This window comes from Phyllopteryx taeniolatus, unplaced genomic scaffold (genome assembly GCF_024500385.1).
Source record: "Phyllopteryx taeniolatus isolate TA_2022b unplaced genomic scaffold, UOR_Ptae_1.2 contig_44, whole genome shotgun sequence".
NCBI classification, from domain to species: Eukaryota; Metazoa; Chordata; class Actinopteri; order Syngnathiformes; family Syngnathidae; genus Phyllopteryx; species Phyllopteryx taeniolatus.
In genome coordinates, this window is record NW_026903382.1 from 115,921 (window position 1) to 139,103 (window position 23,183).

Below are 23,183 nucleotides of genomic sequence, written 5' to 3' on the forward strand. Positions count from 1 at the left end.
TCTCTCCTTTCCTGCCAGAAGATACACCAAGTACTCTCCTGCCTGCTTCTCTGATCACCTTGGCTGCAGTGGTCCAGTCTTCTGGAAGCTCTTCCCGTCCACCGAGAGCCTGTATCACCTCTTCCCGAAAAGCTGCACAACACTCGTCCTGTCTCAGCTTCCACCACATGGTTCTCTTCTCTGCCTTTGTCATCCTAATTTTCCTCCCCACCACCAGAGTCATCTTACACACCACCATCCATCCTATGCTGTCTAGCCACACTCTCCCCTACCACTACCTTACAGTTGGTAACCTCCTTCAGATTACATCGTCTGCACAAGATGTAATCCACCTGTGTGCTTCTACCTCGGCTCTTGTAGGTCACCCTATGTTCGTGCCTCTTCTGGAAAAAAGTGTTCACTCCAGCCATTTGCATCCTTGTTGCAAAGTCTACCACCATCTGTCCCTCCAAGTTCCTTTCCTGGATGCCGTACTTACCCATCACTTCTTCATCACCCCTATTACCTTCACCAACATGTCCATTACAATCTGCACCAATTACGACTCTCTCTCTGTCTGGGATGCTCAGAACTACATCATCTAGCTCCTTCCAGAATTTCTCTTTCACCTCTAGGTCACATCCTACCTGTGGGGCATAGCCACTAATCACATTACACATAACACCCTCAATTTCAAATTTCAGCCTCATCACTCGATCTGATACTCTTTTCACCTCCAAGACATTCTTAGCCAACTCTTCTTTTAAAATAACCCCGACTCCATTTCTCTTCCCATCTACACCATGGTAAAATAATTTAAACCCTGCCCCTAAACTTCTAGCCTTACTGCCTTTCCACCTGGTCTCCTGGACACACAATATATCAACCTTTCTCCTAATCATCATGTCAACCAACCAACTCCCGAGATTTTCCTGTCATAGTCCCAACATTCAAAGTCCCCACATTCAGTTCTAGCCTCTGTGTTTTCCTCTTCTCTTTCTGGGATACCTTACCCACTTGTCCGTCACAATGTCCTCGGTCGTCATCAACATGTTAGTCTCAGATGACCCCACAAAGTGCATCAGAGCCTTCTCCACATGAGTGAATTTGACCCAGTGGTGCTTCATTTCTGCTTTTACTCAACACGACACAAACATTGAACACAAAACCATAAACATTGAACACAGAATATATATTGGTTGACTCGTAATTCCCAACCAACCCCTCTGGAAGCATTTGTGTGCTTACCCAATCGGCGGATCTAAATTTGTAATTCGCGAGCTATGAAACTTGTGCAGCCTCCTGAGGCTTTTTGTTTTTAACGCAATTAATATCCCACTTCCCTCGTTCCTGTTTGGGCAAAAACCGCCTCCTCCCCTGCCATCACGTAACTAGTATTTGAAAGTTGATCGGTTTGAACTCACTATTACAATCGCTACACGTGGTTTTCCTCCTCAGTACCGCGATATTCCTGCGAGATTGACGATTTAAAAATAGCTCTGGTACCGACTGATTTCTTATTATTACTCCCCGGGTGTACAATAAACGGCTTGCTACACCCACGTCACTGCGCATGATCTTCCCCTGATTCCTCTACCAGTCTACAGGTATCCTTCATTGCTTTTTGCCTAATTTCCAATATCACATCTGCCAAATCCTCAAATCAAGTCACCCTCTTCCACGTCGGACCAGATTCATTCGTCGATCAATGCCCCCTTTCTATATTACCCCAGCCCAAAGTCAGGAGGGTTGACCCCATAGGGCCCAAATACAGTAGATGGTCTTGGTCCATCGATATTTCCATGTGCAGCGTAGGAGGCTTAGTGAGGCATTTGCTAACAAACTACTAACAGACTCATTAACCAATCAAGTTGGAGGGCTGCTCCTTTCTGACCTCTCTCTTTCAACCCCTACCGACGTTGAATATCAATTTTGAAGTGGAATTCTATCGGAGGACTGCATGACCTCATACTCCCATAACGGCAAAAATATTTCTAGCCATAATTTCTCCCACAATCCTATCGAGTGCCTCTGCCCACCCCACTGACTCGGGAGATTTCTGACTCTGAGTAAAATGTAACCCTCCTTGTACTGAAAACTCCTAAATATCTGCCCTGCCTTGCCTTTCCCATTTGTTGCTGTTCAAGGGCAGGTGACCTGCTTAATACCAATTACCAAATGACCTCAAGTGTGTCCCCACCATCTTCCGCCGAGCCACTGATCACCGACCGACTCCGACCTCCGCCACACGGCATCCTTGATGGCTTCGAGATGTGTCCACTTTGTCCCCCACTGAAACGGACTTTTCATCATATTGTTCCAATCCGCTTGGCAAACGTGGAGACGCAGGACCATTCAGCTGCTCTTTGTCTTTCCAGCTTTCCGCCGTCTCCACCACAAAGTCCTTTCCTTGGCTCTCTTTCTGTCATGAGAAACATCCTTCATATAGATGCGATCGTCAGGTTGACGAGTCTCTCTCAGTCTCTCGTGACAAATAATAACAGTTGCGCCCCCCTTCCTGGCTTCACGGCATTGCTTTTGTCTTTGTTATTGTTGCGGGTAAACTGAAAAGCCAAAACCGGCGACCGACCCGCGGCTGAGAGGGGACACACTGGGTTCTCACTTGTCAATAAGTTCACGCTAGCACGACCGAGCCTCCCATAGTCACCTGTTCAGTAAACGGCGTTTCTGTCATCGCTTCTAAATTTGGTTGATATCCGCTTACTTTCTAGCTTGTTCAATTAAGTCAGTGGAAGATTTTTAAGTCGAACTAACCTTTGTTCTTGTCTTCCATTTTCCCATGAGCCCTGGGGGAGCGACCGGGGACGACCGCCGCCATCAACGTCGTCATCTTGCGCTTCCTTTTCCACACGCGTCGGGAACGCGCCTGTCTGTCAGGGAAGACGTGACCGCGCCACCTCATCCACACGCAGCATCAGCACTGGGGCGCCCCAAGGTTGTGTCCTCTCTCCGCTGCTCTTCTCTCTCTACACGAACGACTGCACCTCAGCGAACCCGACTGTCAAACTCCTGAAGTTTGCAGATGACACCGCTGTCATCGACAGGAAGCGGAGCGCCCGGAGCTGCGGTGCGGCCGACACAACCTGGAGCTGAACACGCTCAAGACTGTAGAGATGATCGTGGACTTCAGGAGGCATCCTTCGCCACAGCTGCCCCTCACGTTGTCCAGCCGCCTTGTGTCAACCGTCGAGACCTTCAAGTTCCTGGGAATTACAATCTCCCAGGACCTGAAGTGGGCGACCAACATCAACTCCGTCCTCCAAAAGGCCCAGCAGAGGATGTACTTCCTGCGGCTTCTGAGAAAGCACGGCCTGCCACCGGAGCTGCTGAGACAGTTCTACACAGCGGTCGTCGAATCGGTCCTGTGTTCTTCCATCACGGTCAGGTAGGCGCTACCGATCAATGCAAACTAGAACTAGTAGACATTCCAACAGCTTCTTCCCTCTTGCGATCAACTTCTTAAACAGCTAACCTATAATTCCATTACAACAAGCTGGCAATTTTCTGACTTGAGTTCGTTGTCACATTTCTGTGGGGCCAATGATGTATTACTCGTGCACTCGCTGTAGTTGTCTCGCCGTGCTGCACTATTTGCATATACCGGCCACTCATGCCAGAGTAGCATCTGCTCCATTTGCACAATGATTGAGGAGCATCTGTAACATTTGCACAACCATTGTCCCAGATTATCGCACTACTCGTCACTTTAAACCGCATCCACTCCTTGAAGTCTCAGCGCCCTTTGCACAATGGTCATTGCACCGGACTATTGCGATATTAGTCATTCGAACTGCTCTAAGTGCTCGAGGACTCTGCATCTTTTTGCACAATTGTTTTTTGTCAATGTCTTTGTGTCTCCAAAGTGTTCTGTAAATTGACTGTCTGTTGTACTGGAGCGGCTCCAACTACCGGAGACAAATTCCTTGTGTGTTTTGGACATACTTGGCAAATAAAGATGATTCTGATTCTGATATGCCTCTTGTTTTGCCTTTGCCACCTCTACCTTTGCCCTGTGTCGCATCTCAATGTATTCCTTTCGCCTCTCCTCGGTCCTCTCAGTGTCCCACTTCTTCTTAGCTAACCTTTTTACTTGTATGATTTCCTGTACTGTGAGGTTCCACCACCAAGTCTCCTCCTCTCCTTTCCTGCCAGAAGATACACCAAGTACTCTCCTGCCTGCCTCTCTGATCACCTTGGCTGCAGTGGTCCAGTCTTCTGGAAGCTCCTCCCGTCCACCGAGAGCCTGTCTCACCTCTTTCCGAAAAGCTGCACAACACTCGTCCTGTCTCAGCTTCCACCACATGGTTCTCTTCCCATCTACACCATGGTAAAATAATTTAAACCCTGCCCCTAAACTTCTAGCCTTACTGCCTTTCCACCTGGTCTCCTGGACACACAATATATCAACCTTTCTCCTAATCATCATGTCAACCAACTCCCGAGATTTTCCTGTCTTAGTCCCAACATTCAAAGTCCCCACATTCAGTTCTAGGCTCTCTGTTTTCCTCTTCTCTTTCTGCCGAAGAACCCGCTTTCCACCTCTTCTTCTTCTTTGACTTCGACCCACAGTAGCTGAATTTCCAACGGCGCCCCACAGGTTGACGGCGCCGGTGGCGGACGTTGTTAACCTGGGCCACGACCGATCCGGTATGGAATTCTTTGGATGAACGCTCATATTTGTTTGGCAAGGTTTTAAGCCGGATGCCCTTCCTGACGCAACCCTCTGCATTTATCCGGGCTTGGGACCGGCCTACAGTTTGCACTGACTTGTGCCCCCCATAGGGCTGCATTCCCCAGTGACGTCACTCTAACCGGCAATTGCCGGTCAAGGGAGCTGCTCAAATGGCAGAACAATTGTAGAGGGGAAAGAAAACTCCTATCAATTCCGCACGAGCCCGCATTCAAAAAGGTGGGTAAATATACAAAAATTGTCTTTAAAAAAAAATTTGGGGGGGAGTTTTGACAGAAACGGCTGCCCGGACTGGCTGCGGTTGGTGTCATTTGGATCCAGGGGCTGAAAAAGTTGACGGACAACATGAGCCTGGCGTGTGGTGACAGAGTGAGATTGATACGCGCCTGTTGCATTTCGGTTCACCAATCGGATGATATTTGGACACGGTCGGGTCTGAATAATGTCGAACCGGAAATTTGATTTGCCCCTTTTGCTCCTATAGTGTTTGCTGTGCGACATGTTCCCGTCCTCTTGCCCAACGGTGCCGAAGCTTCCGGACTTCAAACCTCTCACGGATCCCAGTTCTCACTTCGAACATTGCATCAGTATTTGGACAGATAAGACCGGTGTCATGTGTGTGTGTTCCGGATTTTGTCCTCACACACCTGCTCCTGTGAGCATCTTCACCACCTGTGCCTCGTTCAACCTAATTAGCCCTCGTATTTAACCTCGTGCCTCGTTGTCCCTCTCGTTGCCAGTTCGTTGTACCTTGTCGTCGCGTTCCAGCATTCCTTGTTTCCACGTCACAGACTCACAGTAAGACTTGACCCTGTTCCGATTATCGACCTTGCCTCTTTGCCTCATGTTTTTGGATACTGTTGCCTTTCTTGGATTGACCTACGCCCGTATATTAAACCTCTCTTTTTGGAAACTGTCCATTTGTTTTGGAGTCGTGCATTTTTGGGTCCTATCCTCTGTTCCGTTCATGACAACCGGGTCACATCCCTCCCGTTTAAGGGAGGCAAATGTTATTTCTAGAATAGCTTTACTTGACACCTTGCCGGTTGAAGTGAGGACTGAACTTTTAAAGACCCTGACCTCATGAAAGGGGGAGATAGCTTCTTTAATTGTCATGTGGCACACCATTTGAAACTTTTTGTCGACAGAAAACACAAATCATCAGATGAGGTAAAGGACATGCAGGAGCAACTTTTGAAGCTACAATTGGCCCAGGCCTGTAAAGTGGCCATTAAAAATAAATCAATCAATAAAAATGGAAGCAGAAAAACAGATCGATCCCCTCCATCCCACACTGTTTTATGACGATTTGGTTTCTAGGGAAGCTTTTGAGTCAATACAGGAGGAAAACTGGATGCTCAATAGTAAAGGTATTTACATAGGGAAGCAAGGTGTGGCAGCTGCCTCCACCTTGGCGCCAGAGCAGAGTGAGTGGTTTATGATGAGTTTGACATCTTTTCCACACTTTTTCACTTGCACTTGCACGAGGTCATGAAGCCTGAGAACTGGGACCCATGGTGAGAAAATGCCATTTGGCAAATGATTGGCAACAAGATCAAATACCCAATGTGTTGTACTCTCCTCGTACTGAATGTTTTTGTATTCAAGGTACCATGGTGGACGGAGGGGTGATGGAGCATGTGACTTTGGCGCGATTCCATGGCAGAGAGCTCTCGGACCATGAGGACGCCGCACAGCTGTTGAGCTCGCTGCCGGACTCACTGTGGTCTGAGGGGTCTGTGTACATCCGTGACTCCGGTAACATTCGAGGTAGACCCGACTGCTTTTGTTGACGTGCCGTAGTATCCTTGTAAACAAGAGGCCATAGAAGATATCGCGGAAACCCAAATTCTGAAATCCCCACGCTTTGGTCCATAAATGATGTTATGAAACTGCGGAACTGCTGGCCATGTGCAGGGCACTAGAGTTTTCTGAAGGTCAGAGTGTTACTATTTATTCATGGTGCTGATGCTGCAGCAGAAAAAAGTAGCAGGCTAATAAATGGATAGATGCTTAGAGAGCATTTGAAGTGACGGAAGATTGTGAGAAGCATATTAACGCGTACGATGGCTTTAAACTTGTTTATGCCTAGAAGAGGAGTCATGAAAAATGTGTTAACTTGTGCGTCAGAGGGAATCATTTTGGGTTTTTTACGGAATGGCACACAAGGAAGTGGCAGGATGGTTGTAATTGTGAATGTACCGGGAGGCTGTGATTTTTGTAAGTGGATATACATCGAAGTTCCTGTTTGGGGCAAACAGAATTAAGAAAATGATGCGAGGGACACCAGTCAACTCAAGACATCCTTACAATATTTAGTTGATACAGTATAGTGACTATGAATGCAGCATAGCGAATGCCACTCTTTTCATTCACAGAAGTGAAGGATGGGCCATAGAGGGGTCAAGGTTGAGTTGCTACTTATGGTACATACGATATGAGACTGTGCCTCATTTGCATCGTGTGCCAGGGAAATGATGAGGAGCACATGTCTTTGAGAATGACGACGTGATTTGGTATGAGGATTCATCTGTTTGATTGTCTCCCCAGATTCAGCACTAGAGCAGGGAAGACCAAGAGGATTTTTCCATCTGTCTGGCAAGCCAATTTGGAGGAGGGTTATTTAGTTGCATTCTGTCTCCTAAATCAGGTCGATTACAACACTTTGTGGACAAGCGGAGAGCTACTTTTTGAGCGAAAGGGACACATTTATCAGGGATAGTATTCTTAGATTTCTAAAAAGAAGATAACATTGTTGCCCCAGTGATTGGGGACTGGTTCCTTACGGCGGTTGGGGAGGCTTGGTCAAGGCATTGATCATGTGAGACATAAAGTAATGAATGATACACAAAAGGGGTCATCGGGAAGCACCATATATAGATTAATAAATACGAGTTAAGGTTGATTGAGGAAATAGCAGACAGGATAATCTGGGAAGTCCTGCGGTGCCCTGAGCCCTAAAATAGCCGGGAACTTGCACTAAAATGTTAAATGACGGCGAAAAGCTGGAAAGACAAAGAGCAGCTGAATGGTCCTGCGTCTCCACGTTTACCAAGCGGATTGGAACAATATGATGAAAAGTCCGTTTCAGTGGGGGACAAAGTGGACACATCTCGAAGCCATCAAGGATGCCGTGTGGCGGAGGTCGGAGTCGGTCGGTGATCAGTGGCTCGGCGGAAGATGGTGGGGACACACTTGAGGTCATTTGGTAATTGGTATTAAGCAGGTCACCTGCCCTTGAACAGCAACAAATGGGAAAGGCTAGGCAGGGCAGATATTTAGGAGTTTTCAGTACAAGGAGGGTTACATTTTACTCAGAGTCAGAAATCTCCCGAGTCAGTGGGGTGGGCAGAGGCACTCGATAGGATTGTGGGAGAAATTATGGCTCGAAATATTTTTGCCGTTATGGGAGTATGAGGTCATGCAGTCCTCCGATAGAATTCCACTTCAAAATTTAAATTCAACGTCGGTAGGGGTTGAAAGAGAGAGGTCAGAAAGGAGCAGCCCTCCAACTTGATTGGTTAATGAGTCTGGTAGTAGTTTGTTAGCAAATGCCTCACGAAGCCTCCTACGCTGCACATGGAAATATCGATGGACCAAGGCCATCTACTGTATTGGGGCCCTAGGGGCTAATATACAAAGGGGGGCATTGATCGATGAATTAATCTGGTCTGACGTGGAAGAGGGTGACTTGATTTGCGGATTTGTCAGATGTAATATTGGAAATTGGGCAAAAGGCAATGAAGGATTCCTGAAGACTGGTAGAGGAATCTTGGGAAAATTATGCGCGGTGACGTGGGTGTAAAGACCGACATACGAGCAAGCCGTTTCTGCTACACTCGGGGAGTAATCATCGGAAATCAGTCGGTACCAGAGCTATTTTTAATTCGTCAATCTAGCAGGAATATCGCGGTACTGAGGAGGAAAACCACGGGTAGTGATTATAATAGTGAGTTCAAACCGATTAACTTTCAAATACTAGTTACGTGATGGCAACCAATATATATTCTGTGCTCAATGTTTATGGTTTTGTGTTCAATGTTTGTGTCGTGTTGAGTAAAAGCAGAAATGAAGCACCACTGGGTCAAATTCCCTCATGTGGAGAAGGCTTTGATGCACTTTGTGGGGTCATCTGAGACTAACATGTTGATGACGACCGAGGACATGACGGACAAGTGGGCAAGGTCTACACAGACTGTTGACGAACTGACCTTTGTGACGGTGTACATAAGGACACGGGGAAGACTCTGCTTGTTGACTCTGATTTCTGGACATAACTTTATTTTTCAGGACGCCCAGGAGGATGCAGGGTGACGGTGTTGACTTATTGCAGGTTATGGGAGTGTTGACTTAACGCCGATTCTTATGTGATTCGTTATTTATGGAAATCATGTCAATGTTTGGTGACCATTGGCGACTTGGCCCTTCTCTAGGATATGAAGGCAGGAATTCTGGAGTCCCGGCAGGAACATCTTTTGCAGAGGTGTGATTAATTTATTCAAGGACTTGTTTACAGGACTCGTCAGCTGGGCCTCTGCAACGGGTAGATGACCTGTTTAAATGTGGATGGTGGTTTGTATTCCTGTTGTTGTGTATTTGCTGGGCGAGTCGCCTCTAGGAACTTGGCTGGAATGCATCCCACCCGTAACATCTACGGCCGGCGGACCGGAGACAGCTGTCGAAGAAGGGCGGCGTGACCCGGATAAAGTGGACACATTGATGCGTAATGTATCCCAACGGGAGGTTAGTAGTCCAATTCTGAACTTTGATTCAACACTATACTGATATTGGAGGTTGCTAGTTTATGCAGGTTCATCACAGGAAGTTGGATGGAGGAGAGCTGAGGAAGACACTGTGCATGCATGACGGGGGGGATGATTAGGGGAGCGTGCCAAGAATCCACCGAATTGGGTGAGGTAAGTCAGGAGGGCAGGGACAAGCCCATGCCGCAAGGGGGGTGAGAAGCGGGAAATTAGGAAAGAAGAGGGGTTGGGGCACCTGTTAAATAAATTGTAGAAATGATCATAGTTTGGCTTAGCTCGCATTCATATTATGGACAATTTCGATGGAAAGAATTGCGCGACAAAGAAGTCTGCGGAAGAATAAACCTAGGGTAATACTAGTCACTGGCAAGTCAAATTTCGTGTTTCCGGGGGTTTGTAAATACGTTACTAGTATCGTGTGAATGTGTAGAAGTATGAATGTATACGACCGGATTGCAAATTACCACTGGGTTCGGAAGCAGGTGCGAGAATCCTCCGCCCCGTGTGGGGAGAAGTTTGAGGAGTACCAAAGCCCGGACATTCATTGTCACCCTGTCATTTTGAATAAAGTCAGTATTTAGGTCACTCTCGGCGCAAATAAACTGACTTCCAAATTCACAAAATAAGGAAAAATAACAGTCAAACGGATTCGAAAGAACGCTTAACGTGTAAAGACTGGAAATATGTTCAACTCCAAACCCCTTACAAAATGAAACATTTCAGCACACGGATAACCAAATACGATGTCGCGGGCCAGCTAAATTCGAAAAATTGGTTCAACGTCGAGACGAAATCAAAGTCGACATAAAAATCATAGAAAAAAGAGGGATAGGACGACGTCGTTGTCTGGCTAAACATGGTGTCTAAAATAGAAAAAGGAAGTCAGAAAAAGAAGGACTTAGAAAATGGACGGAAAAGGCCTTCAGTGACATGAAACAACATTTGGTGTCCAGTAACGCGCTGGCCCTTCCAAATGATGATGAAACATTCATTCAAATGGTAGAGTGGGAAAGCTATGACGTGACCTCCGACCTTACGCAACAACGCGGTGATCAACTAAGACCAAGAGCTTATTTGTCGACTAAGTTAGACAGCGTGACGTGAGAGTGGCCGGCACGGTGGCCGACCGGTTAGAGCGTCTGCCTCACAGTTCCGAGGACCGGGGTTCAGACGTGGTGATGGAAGTTCGCTCATTTTCTTGGCTCAGATTCCTTCATGCAACAAAAGAATATCCAGCGGTGGTGGTACGCGTAGGAGTCATGTCCGCAGGGGTTTGGAGGCATACAGCGATGCAAGGGGGGTATTATCACTTCCGGATGAAGCAACTGCCGCGACCGTGTCTGCCTCACATGTGTAGAACTGACTGCCCTCCGTATGTTGGACTGTTAGATATCCATTTGGAAATGGCTTGGATGAAGGTTGATTTGGGTGCAAAATACTGGCAGATGCTTTTGTTCTTCCAGGGGTGGTCTGGAGCTGTTCGGGGTCCCGCGTGGATAAACCTGGACTCTGGGACCATTTCATGGACCGTGATTACGGACAGCAGTTTCTTCATCGATGACACGAGCTGTAGACCATATGGAGGGAGACCACCTTTAGGATTTGTATTTTGATTTTGATATGTGTGCTTCCACAGTTGTTTTTTGTGTTTTACGCTGTTTTTTGTTCATTGATTTCAATGTTTGCATTATTCTGTTGTGTGTGTGGTTTGCCATCCGAGTCAGGGTCCCTTCGGGTGTTTTGATGTACGGGGCTCCGAAGGACACTTGATCTGACTCTCGCTCTTTTCCTCGTCTCGTTCGAGAGAGGTTTTTCGACCGAGAGCCGCGAAACCTTGGCGCTTCCACGAGGCTGCGCGTGCAAATTGATACATTTGGGATTGGCTCCTTTTTGATAGCGGGGAGGAGATTCGGGTCGTTTGGCTGTTTGGTCCGCACGTGTGGCCTCAGGGGGCGACGAGGGGACGGATGGATGGATGGATGATAATATGACAGTAAGGGTTTATCATATAAAATAAACAATCATAAAAATAACTAAAATGCAAAGGAGTAGAAATAGTTCAAAGGATGAAATCATAAAACAAGTATTCCCTTTTGAGTGAGCTTTAAGGAGTGATCAAGTCCCACGGAGCCATAATGCCAATTAATAATAAGATCATTTGGAATATAAGAATCCCTGGACAGCTGACTAGCTCTCTTCCCTATCCACGCAATGTCAATGGCGGTTCTGTTCGTTACCTTATTATTATAATCTTTTAGTCTTACCCAATTACGGAGGAAAATTCAAAGATGAAGTACTATGCAAGTAGCCTGTTGAATTCCTCCTGCCAGCATGTCCCTTATCATTGCGAGAGAAAAGAGCGTGTGTCTCCCTATCTCGAGAGAATAAGGAGCCCCGTTTATCATCGGGTGAGGCTTTTATAACCTTGCTTTTCGGAAACTCCCTTTCCCAAAATAATCCTTTTGTTTACATATTCTGACACGCCCTCCTCGCTATTATTTTTTATTACCACTTCAGAGTGTCCTGACGTGACCCGAGTGGGAATATCTTTCACTTTCACTTTCAGCCTTATCCTGACTTGACCTCTGATTTGCTCACCCAAATAGCTTTCTCAGTCAATACGTTCGAGCACATTTCACATGTCTTGAACTCAACCAATACATTTCATCGCACCATGTTCATCTCTAAGCAATCTGCAATACATGTGTATATGTTAAATGTCAAATAAATGTATTAACATTCATGTGAATACAATTCTCTCATGCATTCAACAGGTTCGTTCTTTTCTTTGTAGTACATCTTGTGCTGCGTTGCCTGAGAGAGACAATCTTACACAGGTTACAGTTTTTGCATAAAAGCTGTTCCAAAGCATAGTAATACAAAAGTAAGAATCATGTATAACAGCCTTACGAGGCTTGATGTACTTTTTATCAATGATTTTCAAAAGAACATCAAAATGATCTCAAGGATATAAAATCAAACAAATGGCTATAAGTGGTTGACTTCAGTATGTGTTTGTTTACTATGATAGGGGGTTTAATAGTATTGAGATATTAAGAAGACTTATGCTTGACCTGGCGACTCATACTCATGATCTAAATTTGGTTTGGCGACCTCTGGTGGTTGAACCAGGAATTGAAACTGGGGCTAAGCTCAATCACATGAACCCAGCTACAGAAGCCAATCTCCACCTTTTGCTCCATCGCTTCATGTGGCTTGGCCGCCCACTTGACAGGAGTATATTTGAATAGTAACACAATCAGAGTTCCTTTGGGAAGGACAAATGCTTGGAGACCTGTATTCACACCAACTGCCTTTTCTTTGTACTTCTACATCAAAGGACATCCTTTAGCCAGTTATATGTATATTGGGGTTGTCCTGCCCCCTCTGACAGAGACCTGTCGGGGGTTTACAACCGGGCCAGATCTTCAAAGAGAACTGTTTTTCATTATCGCAACAAAGGGCCCAGGGCAGAAAGATGGACCAGACGGAGAGACACCAGCTGGCGGGGGCGATTCCAAATATGGTCATGAGGAGCAGCATCCTTCCGGATGCAACCAGGGAGGGGGCTAATTTCACGCCCAGAGAATTAGAACCTTGATCAACTGAGATCCCGGGGTTTTCGGGGGCTTTTTCGTCATTCTGGCAATGTAGAAGCTGCTATGACACTAAGGCTTGTTCAAGAAATCGAATTAGCCCAAACGCCAAGTGTCTCGAAGTCTTCATTCGCCCCATGCCAGACGGAAGTCGGAGTTCTCCCGGGAGACCAACGGCTCGGAAGCACAGGCGAACGAAATTTAACCACACCGTCTTTCTCAGGTTCAGCAAGTCGGGCACGGGTGACGACGACGGCGGCGACGACGCGTCACCTCCGACCCGGGGCGACCTGGACCTCCCCGAGGAGCTGACGGAGGACTGGGCGTCCATGGAGGTGTGCGTGGACTGCAAGAAGTTCATCACGGAGATCATCTCGTCCAGCAAGCGCAGCCTGTGCGTGGCCAGCAAGCGGGCGCGCCTCCACCGCCGGACTCGCTCCTTCTACCGCAGCTCGTCCGCCTCCGTCGACTTCCGTCGCTCGCCGCGCATCGCCATCCACGAGGCGTAGACCGGGGGAACCCGCAAAAGACGTCGCGGGTTCTTCCCGCTCGCCAGAGTCGGTTCCCGCGCTCGGGAAAACGTTGGAGGATGCTAAAGCGGAGAAAAGGAAGGACGGACTAAATGGCTGTACATAGCGTCCGAGCTCAGCCCAGCAAGTTTTCCTCGTTAGCACTCAGGAACAACAAGCGATTGTCGAGACCCTCAGGTCGCCTTCCTCCAACCAAGCCAGCTTTTTTTTTTCTTTTTTTTTCTTCTTTTCATGCTGCAATTTCCCAGCCCCCCTTTTTTATTTGTACAATTATACCAAATAATCATTTTTGACGACGGCTTTCACGGTGGAAATGTCAACATTTTTTTTGGTCCACATTTTTTTTTATCATTCCAATTATACCAAGTAATAATTTTTGATGACTTCTTCCATGGTGGAAATAGTAAAAAAAAAGATGCCCCCCCCCCCCCACCCCCATTGGAGCTTTTTTCCACCCTTTTTATTAGCTGAATTACAGCAAAATATTTTTGGCTACTTTTCACATGGAAATGGCCAAAAATACATCTGCTTTATCCCACATTGGAGCTCCCCCCCCCCCCCCCCCACACACACACTTTTTAAATGTATTTATTTATTTAGTTTAAATGAGGTCAATCATACCAAATACTTATTTTTTTGACTACAACTCCCATAGCAGAAATGGCAGCGTTTGTTTTTTTCCCCAGAATTATTGCCAAATTGGAGTATTTATTTTCGCTTTATTTAATTAAACCAGTTACATCAAATAAAAATATACTATATTTCGTAATAGTAGCAATGCCAGATTTACATTTTTTCTTTTTTGTCCCACGACACCAAACCAAATCATTTTCCTTCTCTGATGGTGGAAATGCCCGCTTCCCCCTTTTTATAATATATATAATTTTGCCCCCCCACAAAAATCTCAAAATGATTGCTCAATTCCACCCAAAATTATGTTTAAGTTTAAATTCCTCCGATTACGCCAACTATAAGCACTTCTCTAATTTACAGATTTTTTTCCCAATTTTGTTTTCCAACTTTTTGTCTATTTTTTTTTTGTCAACGTGATTTTTGAAAAGTGTGCCCGGTGCCAAACTGCAGTTTGTTTTCTGCTTGTACATAGTGTACATGTATTGAGTGCTGCGGACTCATTGGCTGCTGCTTCTGCGAATGTTGTACATGCTGTATTGCGCAAAATGCTCCAGATTTAATACGACTTTTATTTGTTTTAAGAGGATCAAATGTTTATGTCAAATCAAAGTCTTTCTTTTATGTGTTGAAAAAAAAAAAAAAAAACCCTCCTGGGTCTATTTATTGATGTCGGGCTTTTGTCTTCATAATTATTCATTTGTTCCGCACGAATGAAGGATGAATTCAACGTCAGCCGTTCACACAGAACAAATGTGGTTGTTGAAGATGTCACATGACCTTTTCTGATGCTTGAAGAAAAACACCAAACCAGCCGGGCCTGTTCTCAATGACGCTCATGTTCCCACCCAAGCTGATTTGAAGTTTTAGGCTGCTGCCAGGAATGTGTGCATGCTTCTGTCTCTTTTTTGTTTTTAAACGACAATAAAAACATTGATTTCTTATGCTTGACTGCATTGTTTGCCATTCTTTTTCTGGAATATACAACTTCATTCTTAGTTTTTATTGTGACTTACTCATAGAAATCAAACTTTCTAGAACACTGAAACATCCATAGGTGTACTTGCATATCTCAAATAAAACTATCAGGCAAGGAAATAGCAAAAATAAAATATTCTCTGATGCCTCTAAAACCCCCCAAAATACAACTTAATTCTTGTAAAAGTGCAGCTTTTTATCTAAAAATAGAGTGCATTCTCTTTTCATTGACAATATGCAACTTTTATTCTCAAATTACAGAAATGCCTGAGTTGTAATATTACATCTTTTCTTTTACAGATAAAAATACAACTTGATTCTCTCACACTCAATCCAACGCATGACACTTGTATCGCACTTTTCTAGGCACTCCAAGACACGACTTGTGAAGCAGTCTGACGAAGCGTGGCTGCCATTCTGCGCCTGCGGCCCCTCAGAATGTGTGACCTCACTCTGTTTTTCTTATCATCCCAACAAACATCAAATATTTTCCTGGAACTGACAAAATGAGAGGAAAATCCACACCCTTGGGAAGTTTGATGACTTTTGCATGAACATAGCGCAGATGTAGTTTTCCTCCACGCATGTCGTCGTATGTTTCTTCGGGAAGTGGGCTGGCGCGGTCACGTGACTTCCCCGAAAGGCTCGCGCGCGCGCGCCAAGAACGAAAGCGTCGCTGTTTCAGCACAAGCTTCCAAAAACACTCGCGCTGCTCCTCGTCTCCAATTTCGCACACTCGACTTCATTTGAGCGACACAACAACGCCACGCGAGTCAAATCTTGTCGCCCAATGATGAGGAATGCGAAAGTGACGTCATCGGCACAGGTAGAGAAGGCGCGTCTTCCGGTTTGCTGTCATTTGCCGTTCGGCCGTCGACGAGGAGGCGTCGTCGTCACTTTGTGGACGAAAAGGAGCAAAACATGGCGAAGCTGAACTTGTGTGTCTTGTTTGTCGCGGCTGCGCAAATCCACAGCGTGACGCCCGGTAAGTGCACTTTGTCCACAACTTGATGATCCCGATCGTGTTCCGATGATTGGTGTCGACGCTCTTGACTTTGCCGGAAGCAACACTTGGACCGCTCAGTCCGAAGTTCTTGCAACTGGTTTCACTTGGCAAAGCTGCCATTGGAATATTCGCCTCACGGAGGCGGCATTTCAATATATGTGGGAAAAAAATACAAATCAAATCTCATTTCTTGAAATAACGACAAACAAAATCTGTGTAAAAAAAAAAAAAAAGTGTTCAGCGTATCCTTTAGTACATCATAATTCTAACATATTTATTGTAAGAAGTTCCTTTATATTTCTCATTTGGATATTTCATGAGTTACAACTTAAGTTTACAAAATATATCGTCTACATTTATTGACGAATCTGTTATTAAGGACTATTAAATCAATTTATTTAGCAAGGGCATGATAATTGTAACATGATAGTCAAAATTCAATCAAATGAATTATGAGCGTCTGTTGTCGAATCCATTGCGAAGTTTGTGTGTAAGAATAAGTTGAAATAAATATTAAAGTATTTAAATGACCACAAAAGAAAATGGAATGTTTTGTATCTTTTGATTTTAATTTATTTTCCCTAAAAAAGACGTTCAAATGTTTCAACTGAAGACAAAATCATTTGAAATAGGAAGAGTGCAAGATTTTGGGCCATCAAACAAAAAAGTAAGATCAACCTTTTTGTTTGTTTTTTCTTTCAGTGCTTCACACGCTCAAGTATTTCACGACAGCATCGTCTCAAATTCCAAACATCCCAGACTACTTTGAGGTCGGTTATGTTGACGACGTTCCGATTTCGCGCTACGACAGCAAGAGCAGGAAAGCAAAACCCAAACAGGACTGGATGAACAAAATCACAGCAGATGATCCTCACTACTGGGAGAGAGAGACACAGATCGGTATTGGTAATGAGCAGAACGACAAAGTCAACATCGAAACTGTCAAAGAGCGCTTCAACCAAACTGGAGGTTTGTTGACGTTCAGCTTTCCACAATTCAAATCGATTTCATGTGCTCGTACACGTTCTTCCTCCTCATAAACACGTTTCCTTCTCTCTCGACATGGTGTCACTCTTCAACGTCATTCTCTCAGGTGTTCACATGTTCCAGTGGATGTCCGGCTGCGAATGGGACGACGAGACCGATGAGGTTGATGGTTGGGAACACTACAGTTACGATGGAGAAGCCTTCATCTCGATGGAGGTGAAGACAATGAGATGGATCGCAGCTCACCCACAAGCTTTCGTCAGCAAACTCAAGTTGGACCGTGACGAACTTTGGAATCTAAACAAGAAGCACTACTACACTGAGATTTGTCCTTCTTACTTGAAGAAGTATGTGACCAATGGGAGGGACTTCCTGATGAGAACAGGTGCAGTCACATCATGTTAGCACGCCCCCTACAGGACCTTTGCTGGCATTACAAGCTGCACTCGTTCCTCGTTGGCTCCTTTCCTCTCTCACACGTTTTCTCCATCTTTTGTTCTCTCCATCTTTTCACCCTCTCACACAATCTCTCTCTTTTCAATCTGTCATTGATTGTCTCCATACTTTCTCCTCACACGCTCCCTTCAACTTGTTTTCTTTCCATATTTGTTCCTCTCACACATCATCTAGCTATTTTTCACCCTCTCACACATTCTCTCAATCTTTTATCCTTTTCACACCGACACCGACCTTTTTCTCCTCTTCCATATTCTGCCATCTTTGTTCCTCTCACACATTCTCCCCATCTTTTCCTCCTCTCCCACACTCTCTCTCTCCGTCTCTGCCCCTCTCTCACCTGGTGTCCACGTCTCCCTCGGCCCGCAGAGCTTCCCACGGTGTCTCTCCTCCAGAAGACGCCGTCCTCTCCGGTCACCTGCCACGCGACGGGTTTCTACCCCAGCGCGGCCGCCCTGTTTTGGAGGAAGGACGGCGAGGAGCTCCACGAGGACGCGGAGACGGGAGAGACCCTCCGCAACCACGACGGAACCTTCCAGATGACGGCCGACCTGAAAGCGGAGGTGACCGATGAAGCCGAGGGCCGCTACGAATGCGTGTTCCAGCTGTCCGGCGTGGCGGACGACATCGTCGTCAAGCTGGAGAGAAGAAGCATCCGGAGCAACGCGCGCATCCGAGGTGACCGACGCTCAGATCGTCGCGCGTCGGAACGATCGCTCACACGTTTTCTTCTTTCTTCTCACTCTGCGAAGAGGAAGAAAAGAGGAAGATGGCGCTGGCCGTCGCTGTCCCGCTGGCGGTCCTCGCTCTGGCGGCGGCGGCGGTCGCGGTCCTCGTCAAGCTTTACAAAAGCAGACGAGGTGAGGGACGCCGACGTTCGCTCTGTCGGGAAGATTTGTGCCCATCGTGACCTTTGTGTCTCTGTTTTCTTTGCAGCCAAATACGATCCAGCTTGTAAGTCAAACGACTTCTGTTTCCTTTGAGCCGCGGTCGGCAAAGCGGTCGTGCGAAGGTCTGATGCGGACCTTTGCTACAAAAGTGCGCACGAGGAGTCGCAAATAGTCAGCCGTGGAACGACGGACACGTGAATGTCGACGTCGCTATCGTTGTGGGAAAAAGGACTCGCTCCCTAAGGCGGAGAAAACCCGAAACCGAATGGAAGTCAATTTAGATTTGGTGGAAAATGTACGACTTAGTTCACTCGTGTTCCTTGGCCCTCAACGGCGAAGCGTGCCAAAGCCGCACTCGGGTTCATTCGATTCCGAGGGAGCCGCCCCCGAACGTCCGGTTTGAACCCGACGATTGAAGCTCCTCCCCTCGCTTCGACAAAGTTTCTCGGCCCCGAGATGCCACCTCTATTTTAATATTAGATATGGTTTGGGGCTGAGCGCAAGACGGCGAATAACAGAAGCTAGCTTCCCCTCAATCAATATTCCCCAACATCCGAATTCCTGAATGTGGAATTGTAAATATGCGGCTATTAACTGTACGATTCCAAAGAAATTCCCCACCACACTCTCGTAGTCAGGAAGTAGAAGATTTGTCCCAACCGCAGCTCAAAGTACGAGTGAAGATGGATTCAAGAGGCCTTCGTGGAGCAAATGTCCTTCCTTCCACAGTCGGACTTGTTTTCATTCACATCTTTTTTTTCATTCATCGCAGCCGTCGACGCCGATTCCGAGCCCGCCGCCCCGACGCCCGCTTCCGAGTGAGACGCAGCCGCCGTCGCACGGTGAGTTCGCCGACGCGGACTCCGCTCGTGTTCTCGGGACTCTTTCCAGGTGCGTTCACGTGCTCTTCTTCGTGCAGGTGTCGGAACACGAGAGAGACGTCTCCATCGAGCGCTTTCTCATCACGCTTGGGATTTGTTCTTCACGCAGACAATTTGTGCAATTATGATGTTTCTGTGAAGTCACAGTTTTTGCTGGCTTTGGTGTCTCTGGGTGAGACTCGTTTGAGTCGATGGGGTTGCTTTCTTCTGTCCGTTAAGTTTGTCAGAAATCGGCGCAGTCACACACTGAGAGGATTTCTTCTTTCGTTGTATCAAGCACTTGAATAGCTACGATGAATTGATATCACAACGTGTCGATTGCTGGTTTGCCTCGCACTCCTTTTATCAGTCCAAAATGATTTTATAATCCTGTTATGGATTCACTTCAACAAACAACTCTGTCAATTTGTCCGTTGCTCAGAATGTGACAATGTTGTTGATTGCATTTGTTTTTGGAACTTGAGATCGAGATTTGGACCAATAAACGGATGATCGTAAAGATGTGTCGTTCTGAATTTGACCATTTTTAGGAGGCTTTTCTTGCCCTCCCGGAACATACTACGTGTTTCGTGTTGATGAAAGTCAGCAGTCGCATGCCCGAAAGCCGGTCCAACCCGTTGTCGTCGGTGCCGTGGCTCGCTGACAAACAATTGTGCGTCTCGCAGCATCAAACTTGAACTTTCACTTTCTGTTGGAAGCGTTTGGGCGCGCTTCATAAAAACAAGCAAAGACAAAAAGATGAGTTTTGGCCGTTCCACACGAAAATGCACACATTTTTTTTCACCCTCTAACATACTATTGTTCAAATATATTGTACATGTTTTTGTTTTTGACGTCATTATTTGTATTTATTTATCACAGTCTTTTTTTTTTTTTTTTTTACACTGGTACTACGTTAGAAAACTTAAAATAAGGACAAAATACAATACAAAATCATGAACTTCCATTGTACATTTTAAACACATGCAAAAATCATTTGTATCACCTGAGTAAAGAAAGTCATTCACAAAGTCATTTCTTCCATGCAAATAATAGAAATACATGGATTCAGTTTTATACATACAAATCCCATTTCGCACATGAACTCCAAATCTTTTTGGCCTTCTTGTTTTGATAATTCAATATAAATCCTTGTGAAATACTGGGGAAAAAAGCGGCTTTGTGATTGACAAATTTGCATTGATAAACATTGCTAATAAGATGAGGAGATTCATCACATGCTCGTGTCATGATACAGAATTTTCATTGAAATCTTACTACATCCTTTCGTAGTTTCACAGTGAGTGTTCGTAAACAAAACTTTGGACCAAGGTAGCCGATATCCAATCCATAATTTGTCGGAAGATCACTCATCTGAAACAATGGACACGTTTGATTGATAGCGCTTGTGTCTTGCTGGCAGTTCGGGCAACCGCGGCGCCCGCCAGGCGGCGTCCTCGCCAGTTCGCGTTTCGCCAACGAAGAAGAACGCAAACAAGATGGAGACGGTGCCCGTCGCAGTCAAGATACGTCATTCGTTTCGCTAAACAATTCAATTGGGACAAGTACATAACCGCACCGAAGGTCGATAGACGTCGAAAAGGGAACACTTTGTCGTCGTCACCGTTTTGGACGATTTATTCACCGCAAAGCGAGAATGCGGAAGTGAGCAAGTTAAAGCTAAGCTAGTGCTATCTAGCGACGTCATAATTTGTTGTTATAGCGTCGTTGAATACACATTTATGAATAAAGCTCATTATACCATAGTTACTCTATATTTATTGTTCATGCCGACTTCCATATATCTGTCACTTTTTGAATCATAACCTCTGCAGGGGTGTCAATAGCTGTTTCGTATTATTCATTACCACTCACTCATATCATACTCACCGTCAGTGTCACGCTAAGGTACTTACTACCATATCAGGTGAACTCCTTCCATCGTATTGTGGTAGACATTCCGACATTGGTCCTACTCCGTATCCCCCCAGTCATGCATGCGCAGTGTCTTCCTCAGCTCTCCTCCATCCAACTTCCTGTGATGAACCTGCATAAACTAGCAACCTCCAATATCAGTATAGTGTTGAATCAAAGTTCAGAATTGGACTACTAACCTCCCGTTGGGATACATCACGCATCAATGTGTCCACTTTACCCGGGCACCCTTCTTCGATAGCTGTCTGCGGTTCGCCGGCAGTAGATGTTACTGGTAGGAGTCAGTACAGCAAAGTTCCTAGAGGCTCCTCGCCCAGCAAATACACAACAACAGGAATACAAACCACCATTGCAGAGGCCCAGCTGACGAGTCCTGTAAACAAGTCCTTGAATAAATTAATCACACCTCTGCAAAAGATGTTCCTGCCGGGACTCCAGAATTCCTGCCTTCATATCCTAGAGAAGGGCCAAGTCGACAATGGTCACCAAACATTGACATGATTTCCATAAATAACGAATCACATGTTAACACTGATGATTCATTGTTAACACGTTTCCCAACAGCGGCAATGTCAATCACCAAGAATCACACAAGAATCGGCGTTAAGTCAGCACTCCCATAACCTGCAATAAATCCATTTGTGTGCTTACCCAATCGGTGGATCTAAATTTGTAATTCGCGAGCTATGAAACTTGCGCAGCCTCCTGAGGCTTTTTGTTTTTAACGCAATTAATATCCCACTTTCCTCGTTCCTGTTTGGGCAAAAACCGCCTCCTCCCCTGCCATCACGTAACTAGTATTTGAAAGTTGATCGGTTTGAACTCACTATTACAATCGCTACACGTGGTTTTCCTCCTCAGTACCGCGATATTCCTGCGAGATTGACGATTTAAAAATAGCTCTGGTACCGACTGATTTCTTATTATTACTCCCCAGGGGTGTACAATAAACGGCTTGCTACACCCACGTCACTGCGCATGATCTTCCCCTGATTCCTCTACCAGTCTGCAGGTATCCTTCATTGCTTTTGTCTTTGTTATTGTTGCGGGTAAACTGAAAAGCCAAAACCGGCGACCGACCCGCGGCTGAGAGGGGACACACTGGGTTCTCACTTGTCAATAAGTTCACGCGAGCACGACCGAGCCTCCCATAGTCACCTGTTCAGTAAACGGCGTTTCTGTCATCGCTTCTAAATTTGGTTGATATCCGCTTACTTTCTAGCTTGTTCAATTAAGTCAGTGGAAGATTTTTAAGTCGAACTAACCTTTGTTCTTGTCTTCCATTTTCCCATGAGCCCTGGGGGAGCGACCGGGGACGACCGCCGCCATCAACGTCGTCATCTTGCGCTTCCTTTTCCACACGCGTCGGGAACGCGCCTGTCTGTCAGGAAGACGTGACCGCGCCACCTCATCCACACGCAGCATCAGCACTGGGGCGCCCCAAGGTTGTGTCCTCTCTCCGCTGCTCTTCTCTCTCTACACGAACGACTGCACCTCAGCGAACCCGACTGTCAAACTCCTGAAGTTTGCAGATGACACCGCTGTCATCGACAGGAAGCGGAGCGCCCGGAGCTGCGGTGCGGCCGACACAACCTGGAGCTGAACACGCTCAAGACTGTAGAGATGATCGTGGACTTCAGGAGGCATCCTTCGCCACAGCTGCCCCTCACGTTGTCCAGCCGCCTTGTGTCAACCGTCGAGACCTTCAAGTTCCTGGGAATTACAATCTCCCAGGACCTGAAGTGGGCGACCAACATCAACTCCGCTCCTCAAAAAGGCCCCAGCAGAGGATGTACTTCCTGCGGCTTCCGAGAAAGCACGGCCTGCCACCGGAGCTGCTGAGACAGTTCTACACAGCGGTC

The 23,183-nt window shown here is 46.2% G+C and overlaps 2 protein-coding genes across 13 annotated transcripts; both read left to right on the forward strand.

Annotated features, from left to right (window-relative positions):
• Positions 1 to 774: 774 nt before the first annotated feature.
• LOC133473753 (protein spire homolog 1-like) lies at positions 775 to 15,153 on the forward strand. Of its 12 annotated transcripts, XR_009787226.1 has the most exons (5): positions 3,245 to 3,385; positions 4,153 to 4,327; positions 4,570 to 4,647; positions 4,783 to 9,606; positions 10,917 to 12,224. XR_009787226.1 is itself a non-coding variant. In XM_061765349.1 (4 exons), the coding sequence occupies exons 1-4, from the start codon at positions 2,780 to 2,782 to the stop codon at positions 13,556 to 13,558; spliced, it is 996 nt and encodes a 331-aa protein (XP_061621333.1). In that variant the 5' UTR covers positions 775 to 2,779; the 3' UTR covers positions 13,559 to 15,153. The 12 variants fall into 12 exon arrangements, 1 of the variants encoding a protein (XP_061621333.1); XM_061765349.1 differs by lacking the exons at positions 4,570 to 4,647; positions 4,783 to 9,606; positions 10,917 to 12,224 and adding exons at positions 775 to 2,935; positions 13,273 to 15,153 and having other exon boundaries at positions 3,045 to 3,385; positions 4,115 to 4,327; XR_009787229.1 differs by having other exon boundaries at positions 4,153 to 9,433; positions 9,492 to 9,606.
• A 710-nt stretch (positions 15,154 to 15,863) lies between these two features.
• On the forward strand, positions 15,864 to 19,906 carry LOC133473752 (major histocompatibility complex class I-related gene protein-like). The gene is made up of 8 exons (XM_061765348.1): positions 15,864 to 16,172; positions 16,896 to 17,162; positions 17,287 to 17,565; positions 18,006 to 18,314; positions 18,389 to 18,496; positions 18,573 to 18,590; positions 19,299 to 19,368; positions 19,446 to 19,906. Exons 1-7 carry the CDS (start codon positions 16,109 to 16,111, stop codon positions 19,346 to 19,348), a joined length of 1,095 nt encoding a protein of 364 aa, XP_061621332.1. The 5' UTR covers positions 15,864 to 16,108; the 3' UTR covers positions 19,349 to 19,368; positions 19,446 to 19,906.
• Positions 19,907 to 23,183: the final 3,277 nt, after the last annotated feature.

Bases quoted from the DNA above. Each gene is read 5' to 3' on its own strand.
- LOC133473753 (XM_061765349.1), top strand. From the start codon at position 2,780: ATGAGCCCTGGGGGAGCGACCGGGGACGACCGCCGCCATCAACGTCGT. The intron at 2,936-3,044 runs GTTGTGTCCTCT...TGTCATCGACAG, and splicing joins CAGCACTGGGGCGCCCCAAG to GAAGCGGAGCGCCCGGAGCT. The intron at 3,386-4,114 runs GTAGGCGCTACC...CTGTACTGTGAG, and splicing joins TGTTCTTCCATCACGGTCAG to GTTCCACCACCAAGTCTCCT.
- LOC133473752 (XM_061765348.1), top strand. From the start codon at position 16,109: ATGGCGAAGCTGAACTTGTGTGTCTTGTTTGTCGCGGCTGCGCAAATC. The intron at 17,163-17,286 runs GTTTGTTGACGT...TCATTCTCTCAG, and splicing joins GCGCTTCAACCAAACTGGAG to GTGTTCACATGTTCCAGTGG. The intron at 17,566-18,005 runs GTGCAGTCACAT...CTCGGCCCGCAG, and splicing joins GGACTTCCTGATGAGAACAG to AGCTTCCCACGGTGTCTCTC.